This window comes from Manihot esculenta, chromosome 6, assembly GCF_001659605.2.
Source record: "Manihot esculenta cultivar AM560-2 chromosome 6, M.esculenta_v8, whole genome shotgun sequence".
NCBI classification, from domain to species: domain Eukaryota; kingdom Viridiplantae; phylum Streptophyta; class Magnoliopsida; order Malpighiales; family Euphorbiaceae; genus Manihot; species Manihot esculenta.
The window spans coordinates 20,111,960-20,138,048 of NC_035166.2; the positions used below are offsets into that span (position 1 = coordinate 20,111,960).

At 33.8% G+C, this 26,089-nt stretch overlaps 2 protein-coding genes across 2 annotated transcripts; both read left to right on the forward strand.

The window, feature by feature from the left end:
- Positions 1–11,231: 11,231 nt before the first annotated feature.
- LOC110616926 (LEAF RUST 10 DISEASE-RESISTANCE LOCUS RECEPTOR-LIKE PROTEIN KINASE-like 1.1) lies at positions 11,232–14,216 on the forward strand. Its single transcript, XM_021759456.2, has 4 exons — positions 11,232–12,372; positions 12,544–12,567; positions 12,697–12,957; positions 13,054–14,216. The coding sequence occupies exons 1-4, from the start codon at positions 11,688–11,690 to the stop codon at positions 13,974–13,976; spliced, it is 1,893 nt and encodes a 630-aa protein (XP_021615148.1). The 5' UTR covers positions 11,232–11,687; the 3' UTR covers positions 13,977–14,216.
- Positions 14,217–17,490: 3,274 nt separating this feature from the next.
- LOC110616927 lies at positions 17,491–18,415 on the forward strand. The gene has a single exon (XM_021759458.1). The coding sequence runs from the start codon at positions 17,798–17,800 to the stop codon at positions 18,260–18,262; it is 465 nt and encodes a 154-aa protein (XP_021615150.1). The 5' UTR covers positions 17,491–17,797; the 3' UTR covers positions 18,263–18,415.
- The last annotated feature ends 7,674 nt before the right edge of the window (positions 18,416–26,089 follow it).

Sequence of the window (26,089 nt, forward strand, 5' to 3'; positions counted from 1 at the left end):
ATATTTTATTATTTTAACATATTAATATAATAATACAGATAATTAGTAGTGATTGGATACACGTTTTGATATAATATAAATATATTATTATAATATATTAATAAAAAATAAAATAAATAAAATGATCTTTAATGAAATAATTTTATTTTATTATTATTAAAAATAAATTGAGTTTTTTAATAATTTTACTATTGACTGCTCTTTTTGTTTTTTGGTATTGAATTAGCTAAATTATATTGTAGTAATGGAATTTAACTCATTGGTATTGAGTGGTCTATAATTTACAAAGGTTGAAACTTATCAAGTTCTAATTATTTTTTTTCTATCAATTCTCATATTTTAAAAAATTAAAAAAAAATCAATTTGAAAGAAATAAATTTATACTAAAAAGTTGCATGATTTTTGTAAAAATTTAATTTATTCAATAAAATTTTTAATTATAAATCCAAAAACTTCCCCATTTAAATTATATTTATTAATTTATAAATATGGGCAAAATATAAAAATAAAAACGTTCATTTTGCTTATCAGTTATTTCAGATTATATGATTCAAATGAATCTAGCGTTTTGAAAGACATTTGATAATTTTTTTTTATAAAACTCATTATAAAATGATTTTTTTCCATAAGAATCATACTAAAAACTCATTATAAAATGAGTTTTTTATATTTTTAAAATATAAAAATCATTATAAAACTCATTATAAAAGAATTCTCTCTAGAAAATCAGTAAAACATTGCTAAGTGATATCAGAGAGATTATATTGATGACGAACTGCGCTTTAAATGGTTAGAAACTGTAAGAGAAAATAAATGTGAGAGGTTTCTTACGACAGCCACTTCGACCCGCAAGTAAATATCTTGAATAGTTGAGAGAAAATAATAAATTATTTAGAGTTTTGGTGTATTAAAAAATATAGTACTTTTACCTTTATAATTCTTTTTCTTTTATATTTTAAGAGAGTGGAGACGAATATAAAATTTTCAATAATCCGATGATGAAGTGGCTGATTGTTTGATAAGAGATATCGTTAGTTAACTAATAAAGTATGATCTCGTAATTACGGGTGTTATAAAAATTCGACTGATTGTATTTATTAATGATAATTTAGTGTCGAGACTCTCTCCGTTAATGAGTGGAGAGCGAGTTTTGGCGATAACATGAGTGCTAGTGTGTTTGAATTTTCCTTCCTCACAATGATTTACTTTTTTTTATTTGATCTTATCACGGTTCTGTCTTGATAGGTTGCATTTGTAATAATAAAAAATAATAAAAATAGAAAATTCTATTCTAAATAAATAAGAGAGAATTATAACGTTAGTTATGATTTCAAATTAAATTTTATTATTATTCTCTAGAATATTATAACATTAATTACTCCTGATATTTATTTATTTATTTATTTTAGCATTCACCCTCATATATTTTTTATTTTGAATTTCCTCCAATTCATTTATATTCAAGAAAATTAGTAAGTTAATATATATGCAATAAAAAAAAATCTAAATTAGAATGCAGTTAACACAATAGATAGAAATAATTAAAACTTAAAAATTAAAAATTTACTTTACAATAAATTATTGAAAAAAGTAATAAATTATGATGAAGAAGAAAAATAGTAATAAATTATGTAATTTTAAGTATTTTTGAAAAAAAAATAATTTTTTTTGTACACAATAAATTGGTGATTGAAATAATATCTTGAAGATATGAAAATTAGTCATAAAATTAATAAAATAACTATTCTTATGCACATATTATTTGAATATAAATTAAAATAGAAATATAATTAATACTCTTATTCAAATCAAAGATACAATACTTCATGATAACCTCCAGATCTTTCCTAGCCAGGAATAAGGTCGGGTCCAAAAGAAGGCCACAGGTTCAAAGCCCATCAGATCATACACTCGAGAGGCGGCTCGACTTCACGAGCCTGGACCGGCAACCCAGGATGATCCAGATCAGATATGAGCACAAGCCCCATAAGAGAGTAGGCCCAATCACTCACCAGCCCTACCCGCATGCGCTCTAGAGAGCATTAAATGGCCGTTATGCATGGAGCAGGTGCCTGACACGCCCGTACGTACGGGCCTGAGTGACAAGAACAGGAAGCACTATATACTGGGGGGTCTTCTATTGCAAGGGGGTATCTTTTTCTTTTTCTTCTCCTGCCTGGACTCCATTTTTATTTTCTCTGCAACTCTTGTCTAAGGACACGACTCTTATTCAGGAAACCTGACTTGAACGTCGGAGGGTCTTCGCCGGGGCATCCCTGGTGGACCCCTGACCCCCTTTTCCCTTATTTTGCAGGTCCTTTCCTCAAAGAAAACATGGAGAGACCCATTTGACAGACCCATCAGAGAGCCCAAAAAGGAATCAGATCCATATAATAGGGGACGAGGGAGAACCAGATCTATCGGATATGGAGCCCAGGGAGATTTAGAGTTATCAAATGGCGCCGTCTGTGGAAAACGAAAGAGATTTTACTATCTCTAAAGTTTCCAGATCTACCCATTGAGATCCACATAAGGTACGAAAGTTTGAGCGGATAACCCAACTGAAAAGAAAGGTTCATTGTGCTAAAGAATATTTTGATGGTCTTTCAGATAATTTATTTTAATATTTATTAGATTTTATTACGGCTGATTTTTTCTTTGAAGTCTGGTGAATATTTTCTGTAAAAGGAAAAAAGGGTGAGTAATATATGTATTTATTGAAATTCTGAGGTCAGTCGTATATATATTAAAAAAATAAAAAAAAATAAGAAAGAAGAAGGCGAGAGAAAGAGAAGAGGAGTCCGTGAGAAAAAGGGAGGTCAGAGCCGTTTTTAGCAAGACAGAAAGGAACTCAGCAAATCCGACGACCACAGCGATAGATTGCTCGTTGAGATCGGACCCGCGCTCGAGCTCAGAATTGTGATCGAGCTCAGAGCCGTGTTTGAGATCGGCATCACATATCAGGTCGGATATTCCAGGTTACATGGTGGTGGGATTTGAAATGGTTCCCTGTAACTTTATGCATAATGCTCAGTCGGTGAAGAACACGAAAATGTATGAAAAGCACCCATCTCTAATTAAATGTGATCCTACTACTGTCTCAACGCCAATTAAGGAGAGTGAGCCAATTGTATTTACCTATGAGGTCACATTTGAGGAGAGTGATATCAAAGGTGCATTGATTCTCGAGCATGAATTCTCTAATGGTTATCACCTTCCTTGCTGGTATTGTCCTTGTCATTTTCTTGAGAACTGTGAGGCGGGATCTGACCCGTTATGAGGAACCCGACAAGGAGGCTCAAGCACAGATGAATGAGGAATTATCTGGGTGGAAACTTGTTGTAGGGAATGTGATTCTCTGTAAAGATTCTCTACTTTCGTTTCCACCTTAAGCACTGCAGATCCGCTATTTGGTACCTACCTCATTTATTATTTGTTTCACATGCTGATGATAGATTAATATTTTCAGTAATGTCAAGGATCACTAAATGGAAGCTGGAGAAAACAAAAGTGACGCATCAATACAACTCACGCAAAAGTGGTCGACATGGCTCTTAATTACTGGGAGGTAAGTACTCAAATTCTTTACAGATATTACAACAATACTATCATAAATGATTTATTAAAATTAGCTTATGCACGATCCACAACTACTGCAAGCAATTAATTATTTATTATCATCACCACCAGACAAACCTCAAAATCAAGAGTCTTTTACGCTACCTTCATTTATTGTTTTGCAGTTATTATTAATTACAGAATTATAAAGTGTAAATAATACTTATACTTTTCACAATATTTTACATGTTCAGGCATAGTATTTTATAAATTGTTCATCTAAAGTATGAAACTAAGTGACATATACGACATATTATTTATTGATGAATATTATTGAATTAACAACGAGCATTCTCGTTATATACGCTCTGTGCAAGCTCTTATTTTGCAGAAAAATTCAGAAAAATGAACAAGACCTCAGTTAGGCACAAAACCAGCTGAGATGACGAAGCGACAGTAAGGCCAATGAGCCTGAATCTTACCCAAGACCTCAGTTAGGCACAAAATCAGCTGAGATGACGAAGCGACAGTAAGGCCAATGAGCCTGAACCTTGCGCAAGACCTCCTAAGGGAGCAAAGAAGGCCGGCGGGATCACAAAGATATCTCCGGAACAAAAATGGCCGGTGAGGATCTTAAAAGACCTCCCGGAGCACGAAGACCGGGATCCCCTAGAACTCTCGAAAAAACAAAGAAGACCGGGATCCCCTAGAACTCCCGGGAAAATAAAATAAAAACGGTCGGTGAGGATCTTAAAAGACCTCCCGGAGCACGAAGACCGGAATCCCCTAGAACTCCCGGGAAAACAAAGAAGACCGGGATCCCCTAGAACTCCCGGGAAAACAAAATAAAAACGGCCGGTGAGGATCTTAAAAGACCTCCCGGAGCACGAAGATCGGGATCCCCTAGAACTCCCGGGAAAACAAAAAAGACCGGGATCCCCTAGAACTCCCGGGAAAACAAAATAAAAACGGCCGGTGAGGATCTTAAAAGACCTCCCGGAGCACGAAGTCCGGGATCCCCTAGAACTCCCGGGAAAACAAAGAAGACCGGGATCCCCTAGAACTCCCGAGAAAACAAAACAATAACGGCCGGCGAAGATCTCCAAGATCTCCCAGAGCAACAAAGACCAGGATCCCCAAGATCTCCTGGCATAAGAAGACCTCACTGAGCCATAGAAGACCTCAGTGAGGTCCTGGCAAAAGAAGACCTCACTGAGCCATAGAAGACCTCAGTGAGGTCCTGGCAAAAGAAGACCTCACTGAGCCATAGAAGACCTCAGTGAGGTCCTGGCAAAAGAAGACCTCACTGAGACATAGAAGACCTCAGTGAGGTCCTGGCAAAAGAAGACCTCACTGAGCCATAGAAGACCTCACTGAGCCATAGAAGACCTTAGTGAGGTCCTGGCAAAAGAAAACCTCCCTGAGACATAGAAGACCTCAGTGAGGTCCTGGCAAAAGAAGACCTCACTGAGACATAGAAGACCTCAGTGAGGTCCTGGCAAAAGAAGACCTCACTGAGCCATAGAAGACCTCAGTGAGGTCCTGGTAAAAGAAGACCTCATTGAGCCATAGAAGACCTCAGTGAGATCCTAGCAAAAGAAGACCTCACTGAGCCATAGAAGACCTCAGTGAGGTCCTGGCAAAAGAAGACCTCACTGAGACATAGAAGACCTCAGTGAGTCTCAGTGAGGTCCTGGTAAAAGAAGACCTCACTGAGCCATAGAAGACCTCAGTGAGGTCCTGGCAAAAGAAGACCTCACTGAGCCATAGAAGACCTCAGTGAGGTCCTGGCAAAAGAAGACCTCACTGAGACATAGAAGACCTCACTGAGGTCCTAGTAAAAGAAGACCTCAGTGAGGTCCTGACAAAAGAAGACCTCACTGAGCCATAGAAGACCTCAGTGAGGTCCTGGCAAAAGAAGACCTCACTGAGACATAGAAGACCTCAGTGAGGTCCTGGCAAAAGAAGACCTCACTGAGCCATAGAAGACCTTAACTGCATACCAAAATACAAAGCCAAACAGAGAATCAGGGGCAATCATAAGAGGCACCGACCTCGAGAATTGACTGCTAGCACTAAACCAACTCAGCTGGCCTAGAGAGAGGTCCAGGCAACAAAGAGCCCGCAAAACACTCGAGAGCAGACAGCCCATAAATTCTAGGGGGCAAAAAACGTACACGAGAGTCCAACACTCAGATAAAAAATCAAGAAGGCAAGACGGTCAAATCCAAAACAGATAGTCCGACCTCTGCAATCCAGGGTCGATCTCCCCAGAAGCTTGGAGGGACTCTAGGTCTGCACCAACAGGGCTGTGAGCCTATAAAAGAAAAAGTTAAAGCCGAACAAACAAGCAGTCAGACTGAAACACAGCCCGTATAAGGCTCGACAAGAAAGCAAGAAATCAAGTCTGACTTTACAAAAGAGCTCGGGGCATCAAAACTGAAGAAAGTGAAATTCCGAACTTCGGAGCTCGCGATATAGGCAGCATCACAGGCTATAGGCACAAAAGCCTAAGCAAAAAGCAAAGAACGAGCTCCCAGCTCGAATGAATTTGCAACAGGAAAACACTCAAGTAGAATAAAGATAAATACAGAAGAAATAATAGAGAACCGAGCTCCCTCTACGAAAAGGCCCACAAATGCAGGAACGCATAAAAGGATAAACGAAGGCGAAGGACCATGCTCACAGCTCGGATTAACTCACAATAAACAAACGTTCAGCAAGAATAACCCAGGAAGAGGAAAAAAGAACGAGTACTCTATCCCAGTGGAGCTCACAGCTCAAACCGCACCGACTACCAGAAGATGATCTCAAGAGGAACAAGGTATTATATTCCTGAGCTCGCAACAATGACGAGATCGTGAGCCAAAAACAGAAATGCCCTCATGAGAATAAGAAAAACTCGCAAGTCAGAAACTTAACCAGACTCCGAGCTCTTAGCCCGGGTCGGTTCGACCAGCAAAGACCTAGTAGAGCCGGCCTAGTCCATCAAATAAGTAAAGTTGACAAAACCAGAAGACAGTGTGAGTAGAAAATAATGACGAGGCACAGGCTGAGGTGAAATATCATTCATCATCAAATACACATCTCCAGATCGCCATACATTTAAACACCAAAGCAAAGAGATAAAAAAATAAGGCAAGAAAAGGACGTTTTGACAAGAGCTGTTCTTGAGCTGCACGGTCATTAGTGGAGCCTAAGTATTTACCCCCTCACCAGTCATGGAATAACTGCTGAGGAGGTAAAGGGGCAATTGATAACCTCCAGATCTTTCCTAGCCCAGGAATAAGGTCGGGTCCAAAAGAAGGCCACAGGTCCAAAGCCCATCAGATCATACACTCGAGAGGCAGCTCGACTTCACGAGCCTGGGCCGGCAACCCAGGATGATCCGGATCAGATATGAGCACAAGCCCCATAAGAGAGTAGGCCCAATCACTCACCAGCCCTACCCGCATGCGCTCTATAGAACATTAAATGGCCATTACGCATGGAGCAGGTGCCTGACACGCCCGTACATACGGGCCTGATTGACAAGGACAGGAAGCACTATATACTGGGGGGTCTTCTCTTGCAAGGGGGTATCTTCTTCTTTTTCTTCTTCTGCCTGGACTCCATTTTTATTTTCTCTGCAACTCTTGTCTAAGGACACGACTCTTATTCAGGAAACCTGACTTGAACGTCGGAGGGTCTCCGCCGGGGCATCCCTGGTGGACCCCTGACCCCCTTTTCCCTTGTTTTGCAGGTCCTTTCCTCAAAGAAAACATGGAGAGACCCATTTGACAGACCCATCAGAGAGCCCAAAAAGGAATCAGATCCATATAATAGGGGACGAGAGAGAACCAGATCTATCGGATATGGAGTCCAGGGAGATTTAGAGTTATCACTTCATATTATCAATTTTATAATGAATTGATTAGATTTTCCAATTGAGAATGGTCCATTTTTAACTTTATTGTAAATTTTAAAATAAGTTAATATGATTGCTAATCTTAAATAATTAGATTTGATATGTTTTTTCAATATCTGTTAATGCTTTTCTTTCGTCTAGTAAAATTTTGATTTTATAATTTAAATTTGTTTTGTAATGTATTAAGTTTAAAGAAATTAAAAAATTTCAATAAAAACATTTTTATAATAAAAAAAATTTATGACGATGACTTAAGAGCTTCTTAATTAATCCTTTTAAAAAAAGAAACTGATACCCATTGTACTTATTTTCTTCTAAACAAAATAATGATAATAGTTATAGTTTAAGTAATCATTATAAAATCATATATGGATTTAATTTTTTTAGTTTAGTTTTTAAAAAATCAATTAAATTTAATTTTTTTAAATTAAAATTAAAATTTTTTTCAAATAAAAAATTATTTAAAAATTAAATTGATTTTTTAAAAAATTTTCATTTCAAAAAATGTAAAGTTATTCTCATCTTATAACAGTTTATTTATAAACATTTTATTGGCATTTTATATTTTATGTTCATTTTTAATTAATGTACAAGAAAATAAAAAAAAAATAGAGTATCGACGTTAAAAAAACTCAGGTCCACCTTAATATAAAAAATTAAAATTTAATTAATAAAAAATTACATATATAATTACAATAAAATAAAAAATATACAATTTTTTTTGGTATTAATTTTCTAATTTATTATTTATTCTTTGTACTTAATTTTATATATTTTGATAGCTGGTTTCAATATTTCTTAAAATATTTAAATATATAAATTCAATTGCAATCCAAAATTACTCTTAGCTCCTACCCTTATTTAATTGAAAATAATTCAGTTAAGTAACTTTTTAAAAAGTGTTAAATTATTTTATGAAAAAATCACTTTTGCTTTTTCATTTCAATTCAACAATGCCTTAGTCTCATCATCAAACAATTGGCCATGTGAACTGGTGTAAAATCTAAAGATCATTTCCATTACTGCTATCGCAGAAGCTTCGCTTTGCTTTCTTTCCTTCTAGTCGGTAGAATTTAAAGCAAAATTAGTCATTTATCTAGACGTTTCACAGATTTTAAAATTTGTGATTTATAATAATCGTAATATAAATATATTTTATTATTAAATAGGGACGGAGCTGCGATAGTATCAATGGCCATGGCTCCTAACAAATTTCAAATCATATAAGGGTATTTAAGTAGTTTTATTTATAATAAAAAAATTATCATTATATCTTTATACATTTAAAAATTTTATTAATTATTCCTTATTTAAAAATTACTCAATTAAAATATTTTTTATTTTATAAAATTAAATTTTTTAATTTTTTATCAAATAAATTTTTATCTGTTTTCATATTATTTAGTTCATTTAATTTTAATATTTATTTTTTTATTCCTCTTAATTTTTTTATTTTTTTTCCATTTAAAAATTTTATTTTTTATTTTTAAAATCTCAACTCCCATGCGTAAATATTTTTTCAAAATTATTTACTCATTACATAATTTTATACGCTATTTTACTATTAAAAAGTAATTATCTCACTTAATTAGTTTCTAATCTATTTATATAATTGAAATTATTTATTAAATTATGAGAAATATATTTTAAATTTTTATAAATAAAAGTGTTTTATAATTAATATTTTATTAATTAATGAGTTTTATGTGCTATTTAAATTTAAAAATAATTTAATTTTAAAAATATAAATTTAATGGATAATAAGTTAGATAATTTAAATTTAAAAATATTTAAATATAAATAAAGTATTATTTTATATAGATAATAAGTTAGATTATTTAAATTTGAAAAAAATGAAATGAAAATATTATTTTTATAATTAATGAATTAAATAATTTAATTTAAAAAATAAATTTTATAATAAATATTATATTAAATTATTGTATTACTTTATATTATTATTTTTTTATGAGTTTGCTGGTTACCACAATTATAGTAGGAAATTTTTTTTTCTATAATAAATATTATTAAAAATCGATCACAACCATATTAGAAATTTTTTTTTTATAATAAATATTATTAAAAGTTGATTGCATAATAGAATGAGAGAATTATGAGAGATGAGTTATTGATCGATTCTTCACTTATTTTTGAAAGATATATTTGTAAAAATAAAAATGAAGTTGTTATTAATATATTTTAATTAATAAAAATAGATAAATTGTAATTTAATTATAATATTTTATAATTTTTTAAATATATTAATTTTATGTATTTTATTTTTATTGACCATTTATTAAAATTGGACCTCCAAACAAATTTTTTTGATCTGTGGCTGCTATTAAAAAATAATAGATGATTTCTCTAAAATATTTAGATGATTTATCGTTCAACTTCAATTTAGCTGAGAGAGTTAAATAGTGGAGAAGAGTGTAACTATGCATCTCATGCTATATATTTAAAAAATAATAATATTTAAAAAATATGAGAGAAAAAATCATAAAAAAATATATAGACAGGAATTGTACTAATAAATTTTATATAAAATAAATAATGAAGATTATATTTTTATGGAAAGTGAGGATATTAAAATTATTATAATTATTAATATAATAAATTATAGTAATTTAAGTGTAATACTTTGGTTGTTTAATATTTATAAAATTGATTTAAATATTATAATTTTATTTTTTATTATATTTTAATTATTTATATTTATTAATTTTTTATAATTATTTAAATTGAATAAAATTTTAATTTGATAATATTTTATATAATTAATTTTATTAAATTATAGTTATTTTACATTTTTATTACAGTTAATATTTTTTATAATAATTTTAATTTTATATATAGTATTTGTAATTAAATTATATTAGTTATAATTTTATAAAATTATCAAATAAATAAATAGTAATACTGTAACTTTTTATGTAATTTTTTGTTATAGAGTTATTGCTATATAGTAAATATATATATTTTTTATACTGTGTTTATTTAATTTTTATAAATATATTTTTAATTTTTTATTTATCATTTATTATTAAAATAAAAAATAATAAAATATTAAAAAATTATATAGTAGTGATAATAAATATAATAAAAATGATTTTTATTATATTAAAAAGTAATAAAAAATTAAAAGATTATATATTAATAGTGATTAAAAAATAATAAATTATATTTATTATAAATATGTAGTATTAATTGTGTAACTCGTCAATTTTTTATAAGTGAGTTTAATAGTGACGCTTATCAATCTCTCATCAAATATATATATAAATTTATTATTTATTAATAAAAAAATTATAAAGAGGTATTATAAATTTAAATATATTATTTTTCACATTTTATAATTAATAAAAATAATTAGTTATTTTAAAAATATAAGTAATTTTTAATTTTTATTTATAAATTTATATATATATATATATATATATATATATATATATATATATATATATATATATATATATATATATATAATTTTTTAAGTCTTTCCATTACTGGTCGTCAATATATATATATAGAAATTTTCCATTGCTGGTCAGGTCAATATATATATATAAATAAGTTTTTTAAGTCTTTCCATTGCTGGTCAGGTCAATGGTGAAAACTACGGCTTTAAATGACGCCCTTTTTAAATTATGAGATTTGTATGCTATAATCATAATATGACTGGATAACATTTGAGCGGGCATAAGGAAAGTCACGTGATTAAAGTCATCGCTATTCAGAGCTCAGAATGAGTTCAAACAGTCTGACTAACATGATGTCCAGACTTGTGCGTCCGACCCTCAAACTCTTTGTACGTTCTTACAAACTTTTAAATATTCGTGTTTCAGCCGCCCTGACTTAATATGTGTCTGTCAAAAATAGTATGATCTTATTCAATTAAGCGTTAAATGCATATAAATATCATTTTCATTTTATCTTTTTTCAACCTATTTTAACTCCTCTGCAACTCATAAATTTAAACCTCCGGAATACTTCACACCCATGAACATTACTACCATCGTTTACTACCCAAAACTCTTAACCAGTTACCAGACCAGTGTCTTGACCACGTTCCTCGAGGATTTTGAGTTATCACAGTCAATGCCCAAGTCTTCTCTATCAAATTTCCAAGTCAAGCTGCCGTGTTTAGCTCCTAAACAAAGCCGTCAACGGACCTCCCTATAACCCATATCCAACAATGATTTGCCACTGAGATCTCACGCTAATGGAAGCTCTCTGTTTCCTTGTATTGCTTGCGCTGTTTCACCCAGCAGCTTCTTATTCTCCGGAAGACATAGATTCCTTTTTCAAGAAATGCCCGCCAGTTGATTGTGGAAAGCTCGGCAAGGTCATCATACCTTTCACCAATACAACACTTCCTGAGAATTGCGCTCCTTTTGTGGTGGATGATTGCAATAAACAACATCAAAAGATACAACTGGAGAGGGGAGGAAGATGGTACCAAGTTGAAAACATCTCTCAGTCTAATTCCCTTTTTATTACTGACACAGAGTTCCAGAAGCAGCTGAATTCCAGGAACTGTCAATCCTTCAACAATTTGAGATTTCCCAGTTTGCAATTTGCTTCTTTTGTAATCACACAAAATCTTACCCTGTTCAAATGCAGCCATGAATCCAATCTTAGTCCCCATCCCCATTTTGATTTTAGTTATAAAAGGTGCGAGAACTTCGTCATCTATTACACATACATGAACAGAACTCTGCCAAGTCCTCCCACTAACTGTTCAATTCTTCAGCTTCCCATAAAAATAAACCATGGCTATGGCGACATTTTTTATCTGTTAACTGCTACTTTCTCTCTTCAAGTGTACTGGTGGTTGGAATGTTACATGTGTCAAGTATCATACAAAGGTAAATGCCAATGTGTTGATGCACATGGAAAACCAAGAGGTACATGTCTGCATATACTATGATTCAATTCCCCATATTTATCAATGAGAATAAAATTTTGGCTTGTTAGATTTTTTGTTTCTTTTAGTTTTTGCATTATTGTATTAAAATATCAGAATATGCCAGTTTGGAAAAGGAAATAACAGAGTTTCTTTTTCACTTCTTATGCAGTATCCAAAAGGAAGCTACAACTAGGTAACATCCTTAACATCAAATTTCTCTAACATTTATGTCTTTTCTATTACATTCAATAAAATAATTCTGTTATTGTAGATTTCCACTATCTAATGTAAATTAATCTTATTCTCTCTCTACTAAATTTAGGTCTCATATGCGTTTCTGCCTCCATTGTGATTGTTTTGCTCATAATCTTCATTTGGTGTCGATATAAGAGAAAGAAGGATGCTTGCTCAAACACTCCCTCAGTCATTACAGCATCCAATCTCTCCCCCAAATCAGACATAGAAGAAGACGATGTCTACTTTAAGGTCCCTATTTTTTCCTACACTAAGCTTGAAGAAGCCACAAATAATTTTGACCCAGAAACTGAGCTTGGAATTGGAGGGTTTGGAGCTGTATACTATGGTAAAGAGCCATATCTATGTTCTTTGAGCTGCAAAACATTTTCTTTAAGAAAATAAAAAAGAATAAAGCAAACTGAAAGTGCTTTTTATTGTCCAGGAAAACTACAAGATGGGAGGGAAGTTGCCATCAAGCGCCTGTATGCACATCACTACAGAAGAGTTCAGCAGTTCATGAATGAAATAGAAATCCTCACACGCCTTCGCCACAAAAATCTTTTGTCTCTTTATGGGTGTACTTCACTCCACAGCCATGAGCTCCTCCTTGTCTATGAATATATCCCCAATGGCACCGTTGCTGATCATCTCCATGGCAATGGAATCCACTCTAGTCAACTAAATTGGCCAATTCGTATGAGGATTGCCATAGAAACAGCTAGCGCTTTGGCATACCTCCATGCTTCTGATATTATTCATAGGGATGTGAAAACTAATAACATTCTTCTTGACAACAGTTACAACGTTAAAGTTGCAGATTTTGGGCTTTCCAGGTTGTTGCCCAGTGATGCCACCCATGTCTCAACTGCTCCACAAGGGACTCCTGGCTATGTTGATCCAGAGTATAACCAATTTTACCAGCTAACTAATAAGAGTGATGTCTATAGCTTTGGTGTTGTCCTTATTGAACTCATATCATCAAAGCCTGCTGTTGATATCACTAGGCATCGGCATGAGATCAGTTTGGCAAACTTAGCCATAAACAAGATTCAAAAACACACTTACGATGAGTTGATCGACCCATGTCTAGGTCATCAGTCAAATAAGGAAGTTAAAAGAATGATAATTTCAGTTGCAGAGCTGGCCTTGCAGTGCTTGCAACATGATAAAGAATTGAGACCTTCTATGGATGAGGTATTGGAAGAACTACAGAGAACTGGAAGTGGGAAGTATGAGTTGAAGAATATAGAGGAGGAGCACAATGATCATGATATCTCAAAGAGCAAGGAGCTGCAATCTTCACAGCCAAATTGTGATGAGATTGCATTACTGAAAAATATTCAGCCACCAACTTCACCTGATTAAGTATCTCATGAATGGTTTAGTGGTGGTTCTACAAAATCTAAGTTGAGTAGCTGTTACGGTTTCTTTTTCCTAGTGCTTTGGTGTTTAAGATGAGTTTACGTGAATATTTTTCTGGCACTATTTGCTGTGAATGTTTAGGACATGCTTAGGATAAGTTATTCAAGCAGCTTTAAAAATATATCTTTTTTATGGATTTGCTAAGATCCCTTCAGTAATCTTTGACAAAAACCTTATTTTGAAATAGTCCCTTTAAAGATCATTTGGGTTCTGAAAACATGTAAAATTAAGGAAAGGGAGGGAGAGCTAGATATTAAAGAGGACGGATCTCAAAAACTGAGAGAAGAAACAATATACAGAGAAGTCTTGTAATATAAATTCTCTTAAACATTAACATAACAAAAGAGAAGTTGGTGATGAAGAGAAGACACAAATGTTATTACCAAAACAGAGGTTATACAAATACAAAGAAAAGAAACACATTTTTCTTCCTCTTTTTCTTAGCTCTCTCCAACTCTCACAGGTCTCTCTCACTCTATGCTCTCTCTACTGCATTCTCCTCTGCAAAGAAAGATGGCTTGCCTTAGTCAATAAATACCCATGCTTGCACCACACTTAAGTATAACTAAACTTTTTTCTCGCACATAGGATCATCACTTAATCTCAACTAAAATTCTCATCAGCTTAATAATCTTTTATTCATGGGCTCAAAGGGAAAAGTGCTCTCTTCAGTGGCAAATATAGACCACAAATTGACTATTTAGTCTTTAAATGAGTCTGATACAAGAAGAATAATATTAGAATAAACACCATGCCCAGCCTTATGATGTGGCTTGCCTTCTAACTTGAATTATGACCCTAATCAAAGCCCACAATGTGAACCGAATGAGATACTTTGCAAGATATATGGCAGTTACGACAGGCAGAGACTGATACTTCCCTTACTGTGCAAGATTGTGAGATTTGGAGTAAACATATTGGAGTTAGGATTTAAAGAGTCAATCATAGTGGAACTCTTTCTCTTCTCTTACCATGGATATGAAACAACATAAACCTTGTATTTGTTTTTCTCTCTCTCTATAATGTAGATAGTGTAAGCCTTAAATTTGTGCGTGTCATAACACTCAAGATGTCAAACACATTCTTAAAACTCTAGAAAGTAGACCAAAATCTCCCATGAAAGAAGAATAAAAGATCTCCTATCAAAGAAAATAAAAACAAAAAATAACTAATCTAAATTGAATTAAATTTTTGTTAGAGTTTGAGCTCATTTTTGAAAGCTTATACAAAAAGTAGTTTTTGTTTTTAAAAAAAAAAAAAGAAAGTGGAAGAAAATGAAGGAAAGGCAATGGAGGAGAAGAAGAATACTGAGAATGAATATAAGAACTAACAGGAGGGAAGTTTATGGAATAATCAATTCTAGTATTGATTAGTGTATCTCTTTACAAATGGCTTTCCATTTATACAAAGTTTTAGTTATAAAAGAATTTTGTTGGAGTTGATGAGATTTTGGTGGAAGATTAAATAAAATGTTTTTCTTTACAAGAGAAGAAATATAGCCATACTTAAATATGGGAATTTGTTGATTAAAGCAAGTAATGAGAGGGGAGCAGAGAGAAAATGTGAGCTGATAAGAGAAGAAATTGAAGCTACGAAAATGAGTAAAAACATGGAGAAAGAAACTATAACTTCTTGTTTTCAATATAGCTAGTTGTATATCCCTTCTTTAATAAATGAATTTTTGTTTCTCTTCATTTCCTTATGTGATTTATTATGTTTTGGAAGAAAGTTTTGCCACTAAATAAAAGGAAAACTACAGTTGGGAAGTGCACCAAAAATCAATCAAGAATGTAAATGTTGGAGAGAATTGCTTCATGGAAGAATTGGGGAGATATGCTCCACCAACAACACAACAGATAAACAAAAATGGATACAAGTGCTTCAGCAAAGCAAAAAGAACTCATCAAACTTGGAGAGATGTTCTCCAAGATAATGAATCAAATCTGAAAATTTAAGATGCTTGAAAGACTAGTTGATTGAATTCACAATTTTAGCAAAAATCTCACCCAGGAGCAGTATTAGAGTTGATGATATTTTTAAAATCGTGTACAAGGAAAAAAAATGAGGCCATACTTAAAAATGGACATGTGGGAAACCAGTGCAAGCAATCTTTCTCTGTAAACGAGGAGAATGCTACTTGAAGTGAGAGGGGAGTAGAGACAAAATCTGGGATGCTGAGTGAATCTATGCAAATGAGGGGGGAAAAAGAGAAGGAAAAGAACTTGTTTTCATTGTAGCTGTTTCTATAACCCCTGTTTTAATCAATGAGTTTATGTTTCTCTTCATGTTCTGGTGCCTTTTATTATGTGTTTGAGAGAAAGTTTTGTTGTCTTTAATGAATAACAAATCCGTCCAACAAATTTGCTAAAAATAATAGCTAATAGTCTACAAACAATCGACCAATGTCATCATCGATTAACAATTCTTACTTCTTGATTTATCCAACTTCTATATTTGTCTCTTCTACTGAATTGCATTCTCTTCAATTTATTAAACAGAAAGTTCTTATGAAAAACAGAAAGAAAACAAGAGAGAAAACCACCCCTGGCTGGCTAATAAGAAAAGTGTGGAGGTGATGGTATAAATGTGAAGAAGATTTAAAGACGATGAAAAAGGAAACAAAGGAGAGAAAAAGAGCCATAACAGGGCAGGGGCAGGGAAACTGGAGGTGGTTTAAACATTCAAGTCCTAAATCTATGTCAAAGCTGCACTAGATGCCATTCTTGCAATGATCCTACGGCCATTCACAACTCCAAAAGCTTAAAATTGTGATTAAATGTAGCCTTAGTTTAGCTGAAGAAAGAAAACCACCACTGTTTCAACAAACTTAAACCAAGAAACTCAAGCAATGCCTACACAATTATAAATGTCCCAGCATCAATAATGCCACGCATGTAATGATGGCAGCAGCTACCCAACTAGTATTTGCCTATAGTGCATTCCACCAAGTGCACACTAGACTTTTGAAATGATTTTCATTTATGACCAAATCAAATCCTTGACATAGCATGTTATAGGGGTCAAAGAAGAAGGCACCAAAGTGAGGATCTATTAGGTTAAAATGAGGATTTAATTTAAAGTTTCTATATGACCCAACATATAAAGAAGCCTGGTAACTTTATGCACCACAAATGGAATACACAAAAATAAACCAAAATAACAACTTTTCATTTAACATTTAAAAACTCAAGGGCTCAATTGCACTTGTATAATTTTACTACCCAGGACTGAATCCCTCCCACCTATTTATATGGTGTCCTGTATGGGCTTTAAAGATGATATCAAGCACGGTAAAGAATATTTTAAATTAATTTAAATTATTATAAATTTGAATAAATTAATATTTATAATAGAGTAAAGAAACCAAACCGAGTTCAAAGAGTGATTAACATAATTCAAATGCTAAAAATAATTTACCAATAATATTTTTCCATCTTCCTAAAAAGTGATGGCCTGTACAGACCTTTCATTCGGCCCCATGAAAGACGAGACGAGACGAGACGCAGCCTATGGATTTGGAATTTACTTTGGAAGACGTGTTGGTCTTCATCTTCCAAAATTCCATTCAAAGCACGCACTTTAATATACCAAAAGGAAAAGAAAGAGAGATTTCCAAAGTAGATCCCAATCTCTCTCTTTCAAGCAATTCCTCAAACACCTTCACTACTATATTATCATAACATATTAGTTAATTTCAAACTCAATTGTATTCAAGAGAGACCACTCTGTGTGTGAGAGAGAGAGACGGAGAGGAACCTGAAAGTATGGCAACGTTGCAGAAGTTCAAGCTGCTCGCAACGCAATGCGGCGTGGCACAGAGTCCTACGCGGAGCCCGAGAACAAGTCCTCTTGTTCATCTCCGTCGCAAGAAAACCACCCTCCGCATGCTGCTTACCCGGAGCTCAGGCTCTGGCCGCTTGTCACCTCCACGACATGAACCACCTCCGGTTCATCGCCAACCGGCAATCCTTGCACCACTGCCAGAGAAAAAGAGAGATACTTTAAAGGACTTGTTCGTGTCGTCGCCGCCCCCCTTTGAGAACGAAGGAAGCAAAGGCGAGGCCAGAGAGGTTATTGGAGGCAAGTGTGAAGTTTTTAGAATGAGAGTGAACGGTTTGTTAGTTGAACCGGCCGGTTCGCCAAGACCGGGTTGGGTCGGGTTTAGACATAGGTCCCTGATTAGGAGAGCTTGGCGCCCTCTGCTGGCTGCCATTCCAGAGGATGAGTAAAAATTAATCATACCCAGTTTCTGCAGTAGTCAAATAATTTTCCTTGAATAAAAAATTTTGTGCTTTTTTTACCTTCCGATATAGTATTTCTAAATAAGTTAGTCCTGTTTGGCTGAAGGAAGAATCAGAAGGAAAATGCTTTCATTTTTGTCATTCTTGGAATCGATTGCATTATTTCTCTGGCTAACCAAATGCTTTTCATTTCCATTCCTCTGATTTCCAAGGGTGAAATAATTAATTTCATAAAAATTGAATTTGTTGGGAATGATAAAGGCATAAATGGAATTAGTATTCAAACTTGTAATGAGTGGGGATTTTCAAAGTTGGAAACTTTACTTCCTGCGTGAATAGAAAAAGTGAATTGGAAGAGGAGACCACATTCCATATGATAAAAGCAACAGATTTCCAGTTGGAGGTGGAGGAAAAGTAGAGGATGAGGCATCGTCAAGCAAGCAAAAGCTAATTTCAAGATACTCTTTGAAACAAAATGTAAGAGACATTCCTCCTGCCGATCCACCGAGATTGTGGTTTGTTGATGCCTGGGGCCTTGGAGAACCTTATTTTAATTTTATTTTTTTGGGGCAGAAGATAGAAGGTTTGTTAGAAAAGATTCAAACCCAGTAGTTATAAGTATCGATTAAAAAAACAAAGCCTTCTGAAGCCCAAATAATCAAAAGATAGTAGGCCCATGGTCCAAGAAAACAAATCCTAGACTGCGGTGCCCCTAATGATCAGTGCTGTCCGGCAGAGAACAGTAATCCCTTCGATACAAGCACCAAAACTAGCACACTAAAGAGCCAGCAGCACCAGATCCTTCGAATCTCCTTAGCCATATGGACCTCATAAGCCTTCAACCATGAGAAGCACGCCTAACCATTCCTATGTTCTAAAAATATACACGCAAAATAAGCCCCAAACAAATGTGCAATAAAAAAAAGTATCTTTTCACACCAATATCTTTATCTTTTCTTTATATATAAAGAAGTATCTAAATTTTATTTTGTTAGAAAATGTGCAATAAAATATGGTTAAAAATCTAATTCAAAAGATTCACATATAAATTATGTATAAGTTCTTGATACCCTGTATTACTCACATACTCCAATCCCCTATTTAAAAAAGAAAAAATAAAATAGTAATAGTGGGGTTTCTGGACTCAGACTGCAAATTTGAAATCCGAATGGAAATCAAGGCCCATGAAGAAAATGATAAATGCCCAATTACTTTCTATGCAGATTCATGGGCCCAACAACTCACTGCAAGCCAATTCTCGACTTTCTCATCTTTTTTATCTTTTCTTTTTATTTATTTACATTATATTTGAGAGAAAAAAATAAATTTTTTTAAAATATTTAAAAATTTTCAAGAGAATCTTTTTAACCCAATCCACCAATCCGGTGGGTTGAAATCGAAAATTTTTTGAAAATTTTTAAAAGCCTTACTTTAAGAATTTACACTCACTCCAAATATAAACTCAAAATTTTTAAATTTTGAAAAGCTTTATGTTACCTTAAAAACCTTATTTTAAACAGAGTATTAATATTCCGGGTAATATAGTATAAATGAGTAACTCACCAGATTAAATTGTTATATTAAGTTTTTTTTAATTTAATTAATAAAAATATCATTCATGAAAAATATTTTATTTTTCAAAATGATTAAAATTTTAATGATGAACAATTAATTATTTAAAAATTTAACTAGTAAAATATACTGAAACATATATAAAAAATGGATACAATGACAAAAGTGTTATAAAAATTTAAATTTTAAAAATTTTTTAATGAATTTTTCAAAATATAAAAATCAAATTAATAATAATAATAATAATATATGAGCATTTTTTATATCGACTGACTTTAATTTCACTAATTTCTCAAGCTCATAAAGTTGGTGCTATAAGCATTAAATTGGAAATAAGAAAATATTCATTAGGATAAAAATAAAAAATAAAAAATAATAATGAAGTTTCTTAAATAAATTATTAAAAATAATTAATAATTAATTAAATGCCGGCTACAAATTAAGAAATTATCCTGTCTATTAATGCACTATCAAGAAGATAAGCTTTTGTCTTTTATAGGGGGAACCTGAAGGTCCATGAAAGCTCAGCATTCAGTTGGTGCAAAGACTCCACCAAACAGCCATCAAATCTTTAAAAATATTAGCTTTCTGAATTCAGTTCCCCCAATTTGCCCAAACAATCACTAACGAATAGAATTGGATGTAGCCATCTCTTGGGTTGTGAAGCATTCAATGGTCAAGGTGTGTGGCATTTTGCTTTTGGTTGGCCCCCAGGCCAGCCTGTGAACCAGTGGACTGTGGTTTGATTCATTGTTCATTGCTTTATTGAGTGCTTGTAGGACCATGAAAGGCCCATTTTCAATAGCTTGTTCACTAGTTGAGTTACTAAGTTCTGCCCTTTCTTTTTTTGAATTTTTTAGAAGCATGAACCAAAATTTGTAAGAGACAAATTTGATGATTGATCCAAGGCACCTAACCTGGGTCTTGTCTCTGATTCTGTTCGTGCAATCGGATTTAATTGAAGTCAAATCGGTTGGGCGTAATTTCCACCGATTTTAGTTTTCCATGTTTCCGCTTTAATTTAACTTTGATTTCAATTCAAAATTTCATAAAAATTCAATTTTTTTTTCAATTAATTTTTTATTAGGTTCCTGTCTTTTTCTTTCCTTTTCCTTATTAAGGAATGACAGACTCCACGTAGAACATATTACTCCAATTAGAAAGTAATGCATGTGGGTTGATTGAATTTAGGTTAAGTATTTTTATGATACGAAATCCAGAGAAATATAGTTTTATAGAGGTTTTTGGAATAATGAAAAAATTTGACTTTTTGTCAATTTAAGAGCGGTAAACTTTTAATTTACAGATTTAGGGTTGAAATAAAAATATTTGTGAATTTGGGTTTGGTGTACCAGGTGGCACCCTAAAAGATTGCTTGACACCTGTTAAACAAGCGCCACTTTAAGTGGCGCCATGCCATAATTATTTTTTTTTTAAATGGCGTCAGGCCGTAATTTAATTTTTATTATAATAAAATATTTATATTATATTAATTTAATAATTAAATAATATTAATTATAAATTTATTTATTATTATTAAATATATATATAAAAGTATTAAATTAAATAATTAATAAAAAAATAGATAAATTAATTAATTAATTAATATAAATATTTAAAATTATAAAAATTAAATTTATTTTTTAATGCACTGTTATTTAGAATTATAAAATAAAATTATGTTGTGATTTAAATAATCAATAAATAAATAAACTAATTAATATGAATATTTAAAATTATAAAAATTAAATTTACTTTTTATTGGACTGCTATTTAGAATTATAGAATAAAGTTATGTTGTGATTAAATGTTATACGTGATCACTTGATTATTTATAATTTATCAAAAATAATAAATTTAATTTATTTATTTCTTTTTGATAAATTATAAATAATTTAGTATTCTTATATAATATTTAATAGCAAAATAATATAATAATTTTAAATATTTTATATAAATTATTTATAATTTATTAAAAAAATAACTAAATTCAGTAAATAATTCAATTAAATAATTTTGTATAAATTTAATAACAGAATAATATTATAATTCTAAATATTTTTATTTATATTTCTTTATTATTATATTAAATGTATACGAAATTACATAATACTATAAAAGTAAATTATATTTCTTTATTATTATATTAAATATATACGAAATTACATAGTACTATAAAAGTTAAATAGTTACTTTTATAGTACTATGTAATTTCGTATACATTTAATATAATAATAAAGAAATATAAATAAAAATATTTAGAATTATAATATTATTCTGCTATTAAATTTATATAAAATTATTTAATTGAATTAATTACTTAATTTATTTATTTTTTTAAATAAATTATAAATAATTTATATAAAATATTTAAAATTATTATATTATCTTGCGATTAAATATTATATAAAAATACTAAATTGTTTATAATTTATAAAAAAAATTAATTAATTAATTAATTTAATTACAGAATAAATTAATTAAATTTATTATCTTTGATAAATTATAAATAATTAAGTGATCACGTATAATATTTAATCACAACATAACTTTATTTTATAATTCTAAATAGCAGTCCAATAAAAAATAAATTTAATTTTTATAATTTTAAATATTCATATTAATTAGTTTATTTATTTATTTTTTTATTGATTATTTAAATCACAATATAATTTTATTTCATAATTCTAAATAACAGTGGAATAAAAAATAAATTTAATTTTTATAATTTTAAATATTCATATTAATTAATTAATTAATTTATATATTTTTTTATTAATTATTTAATTTAATACTTTTATATATATATTTAATAATAATAAATAAATTTACAATTAATATTATTTAATTATTAAATTAATATAATATAAATATTTTATTATAATAAAAATTAAATTACGGCTTGGCGCCACTTAAAGTGACGCCAGGCCATAATTTAAAAACAAAAAAAAAAATTATGGCCTGGCGCCATTTAAAATGGCGCCAGGCCATAATGTAAAAAAAAAGAAAAACAATTAGGACCTGGCGCCACTTAAAGAAGCAATCTTTTCGGGTGCCACTTGGCACCCCCAACCCCAAATCCACAAATATTTTTCTTTCAACCCCAAATCTGTAAATTAAAAGTCTCCCACCCCTAAATTAGCAAAAAGCCCAAAAAACTTAGTGTTTAGGAGAAGATCATTCTCCTTTTATCTCTTTTTCTCCTATACTAGTAACGTGCAACGGCCCGGCTATCATTGGACCACCTGTCTCTGCCATATTGATACGATTGTACGAGGATATCCGGTACCTGTCTCATGCGTAACGGCCCCTGATTCCCTTCGTGCGTGTGTGGATGGGTCTACAAGGCTGAAGGCGGGGCCTTCTTCCCGATTCCGGGCTGGGCCGGGAGATAGGAATAATACTGAGCCTAAGGAGGATCAGTCTGAGAAGCAGTGAGGGCTGGGCCGGCCTGAGAGGCAATGGGAATTGGGTCGGCCTGGTTGAGAAATCCATATGGACCCTGTATCAAGGTTTGAACGGGCTGGACCTGCTCGTATTGGGGTCGCGTGGGCCTCCGAGCGATGGGCCGTGATCGAGGGCTTGGCCCCTGACCAGGGTGGAGAAATCCAGCGGTTATCAATTGCCCATTTACCTTCTCGTCAGTTATTGTCCGACTGATGAGGGGGTAAACTTCGAGTGTAATAATGACCGCGCCACCCCAGGACAAAACTGTTCAGAGCCACTTTTCGTCTCATCACTGCTTTGCCTTTTGAATTTTCTCTGTCTTCTCGGAACGCTTGCCTTCTCCTGTTCTCTGCTCTTCTTCGATTTTCTCTTCTCCTCTGCTCTACCTGCTTTTCAGGTACGCCTCTTCTGTCTCCATGGAAATTTCTAAGCTTCCTGAAGTTTTTAACACCAAGTCCAGTATCACTCCCTCTACCATAACTAACTTCTTTTCTCGGAGGTATTTGGACACTCCCCTTTATCTTATCCGAGCTCCTCTCCGGAACGAGAGGATTGTTCTTCCAGATCCTCCTCTTCCTGGTTTGGTAGATCCCCAGAAGGATCGTAGCATAGTCTTTTTTGTTAAACAACGGGACTTTGGTCTAACTTTTCTGTTTACCTCATTCTTTACCTAGGTTTTCCAATATTTCCGGATAACTCCCCGAATGCTATCCCCAAATTCTATTTTGTTCATGTGTTGCTTTGAATCCATTTGCTTGAGCTGGGGATTTACGCCCATGGTTCATCTATTCGTGACCTTTTTTCGTCTAGTCAGAGCAAGTAACAATTTTTATTACTTTTCCCCCCCGTGGGGGTTTATCCATCCTCACGGGCTATAAGGATTCCATAAAGGGTTGGGTAGAGGGTTTTGTAGTCGCGGAGCTGAAAAAAGACTTTGGTTCATCGTGGGGGGTGGAGCTCGACTGGGGGGAGGTCTCTCTGGGTTATAATGACCTGCCCCAACTGAGCCTTACCGAGCAGGTTGGGTACCTTAGATTGACTTCTGTTGACAAGAAGTACGACGTCGAGAAGTGTATGTTTGCCTGTAACCTTAGGGATATCCAGGATGCGGGTATTGTACCTTGTCCAGCCGCTTTGCTTTGTCTTTGTGATTTTTACTGGGATTATGCTAACCTGTTTTGATTTTATATTTTTTTGCAGCTTTTGATTCCAAGATGGACCAAATCAAGCCTCCCAAGAACCTCATATTGTCCCGAGAGAGTATGGATGCGGCTTTGGACGTCCTGTTGGCGGGGTGATCCGTGGGAGAGGCTACTCAAAAAGTGGCAGAAACTATTTCCTCCAGGTTGGCTATTCGGCCTCCTCCCCCTCCTCCAGTCTCTTCTCGGGCTTCTAAGCCCAGCTCTCGACGCGGCAGGTCGTCCCGGCCTTCCAGCCATGAGAGGTCGAGCTCGGCTCGTCAGTCTATACAAGCCCCCCGGCCTCAAGGTACTTCTAACGAGGGGACGGAAGAGGGTCCCACGATTATCTCTGAAGTGGCTGAGGGTGTTGGATCGGTAAGGTCGGACCTTGTCCTTCCTACTGTGGACGCTTCTGGGGTCTCCGCTGCTGTTGAAGAGGAGGTCCCCGGGGAGAGGCTCGAGGTCCCTATTACGGAAGAGGGAGCTCCAGGGAAGAGAGAAGAGGTTATTCTAGTGGACGAGGATGACTCGGAGGCTCCCACCAATGATGCTCTTGCCCCTGAAGAGGTGGGGTCTGACCCTGCCAAGGACGGACGTGTTATAGAGAAGGTAAGGGACAAACGTCCTGCCTCCCTTGAAATGCCTGCCCCAGCTCCAGCTCGGAAGAAGTCCAGGCTTCCAAGGGATCGGCTCCAGCTCTCCCTCCTATTGGAAAGAAGAAAGAAGGTTCCAAAGCATCAACTCCGGCTCTCCCTCCTCCTGAAAAGAAGAAAGATGTCCCTGTGATACCACTGTTGTCTGCTCCTGACAACGACATTCTAAACGCAGAGGATATCACTCATCAGTCTCCGGCGAGCGTGGTTGTTAAGATTGTCAAGGAGCGGATGTTTGGTGGCATCCTGGAGGTTTCGGATCCACGCTTGCTTGCTCTCACCGGTATCTTAGCTAGCTCTACTAGGGAGCAAGCAGCGTTTCGTTCTCCACCTCGTGGGGAGCTCGGAGACACAATCAGGGAGATGCTTCTGATGGTAAGCTAAGCTACCTCCTTTGTTTTCATTCTGGTTTTCTTTGTTTTAACAGTTTTTCCTTTGTATTAGGTGACAGGCCTCTTTATGGAGGTGGATGCTCGCGACCACTCTCTCCGGGAATCTGTGGACTGCCGGATTGAGGAGGCGCGTCTAGAGGAGAATTTATCCGCAACTAGTGATGCCAGGGGCAACCTCACAGCAGCTCGAGTTCATACCCAGTCCCTCCAGGCAGAGCTGCATTCTGCCTTGGAGGCCCTCAAAAGAGCTGACGGGAAGGCGGTTGAGGCACAGGAGCACGCCAAGTCCCTGGAAGCAGAGTTGTATCATACTCGCAGGGTTCTCAAGGAGTCAAATGAGAGGGCGGCTGCAGCTGAGGTCTGATGTGAAGAAGTTTTGAAGCAGCTGTCCTCCATGGTGGAGACTCTTCGTGAGAAGGACGAGGCTGTGAGTCAGAAGGATGAGGTCCAACGTCAATATGAGGCCCTGAAGGCTGATTTTGAAGGAGCTCAAGCTCACCTTGATAAGGTGAAGGTTCAAAAGGAAGGAGCCCTAGCTCGGGTGGAGGTTCTCGAGCAGGAGCTGAGCAG

Bases quoted from the DNA above. Each gene is read 5' to 3' on its own strand.
- LOC110616926 (XM_021759456.2), top strand. From the start codon at position 11,688: ATGGAAGCTCTCTGTTTCCTTGTATTGCTTGCGCTGTTTCACCCAGCA. The intron at 12,568-12,696 runs GTAACATCCTTA...TACTAAATTTAG, and splicing joins CAAAAGGAAGCTACAACTAG to GTCTCATATGCGTTTCTGCC. The intron at 12,958-13,053 runs GTAAAGAGCCAT...TTTATTGTCCAG, and splicing joins GTTTGGAGCTGTATACTATG to GAAAACTACAAGATGGGAGG.
- LOC110616927 (XM_021759458.1), top strand. From the start codon at position 17,798: ATGGCAACGTTGCAGAAGTTCAAGCTGCTCGCAACGCAATGCGGCGTG.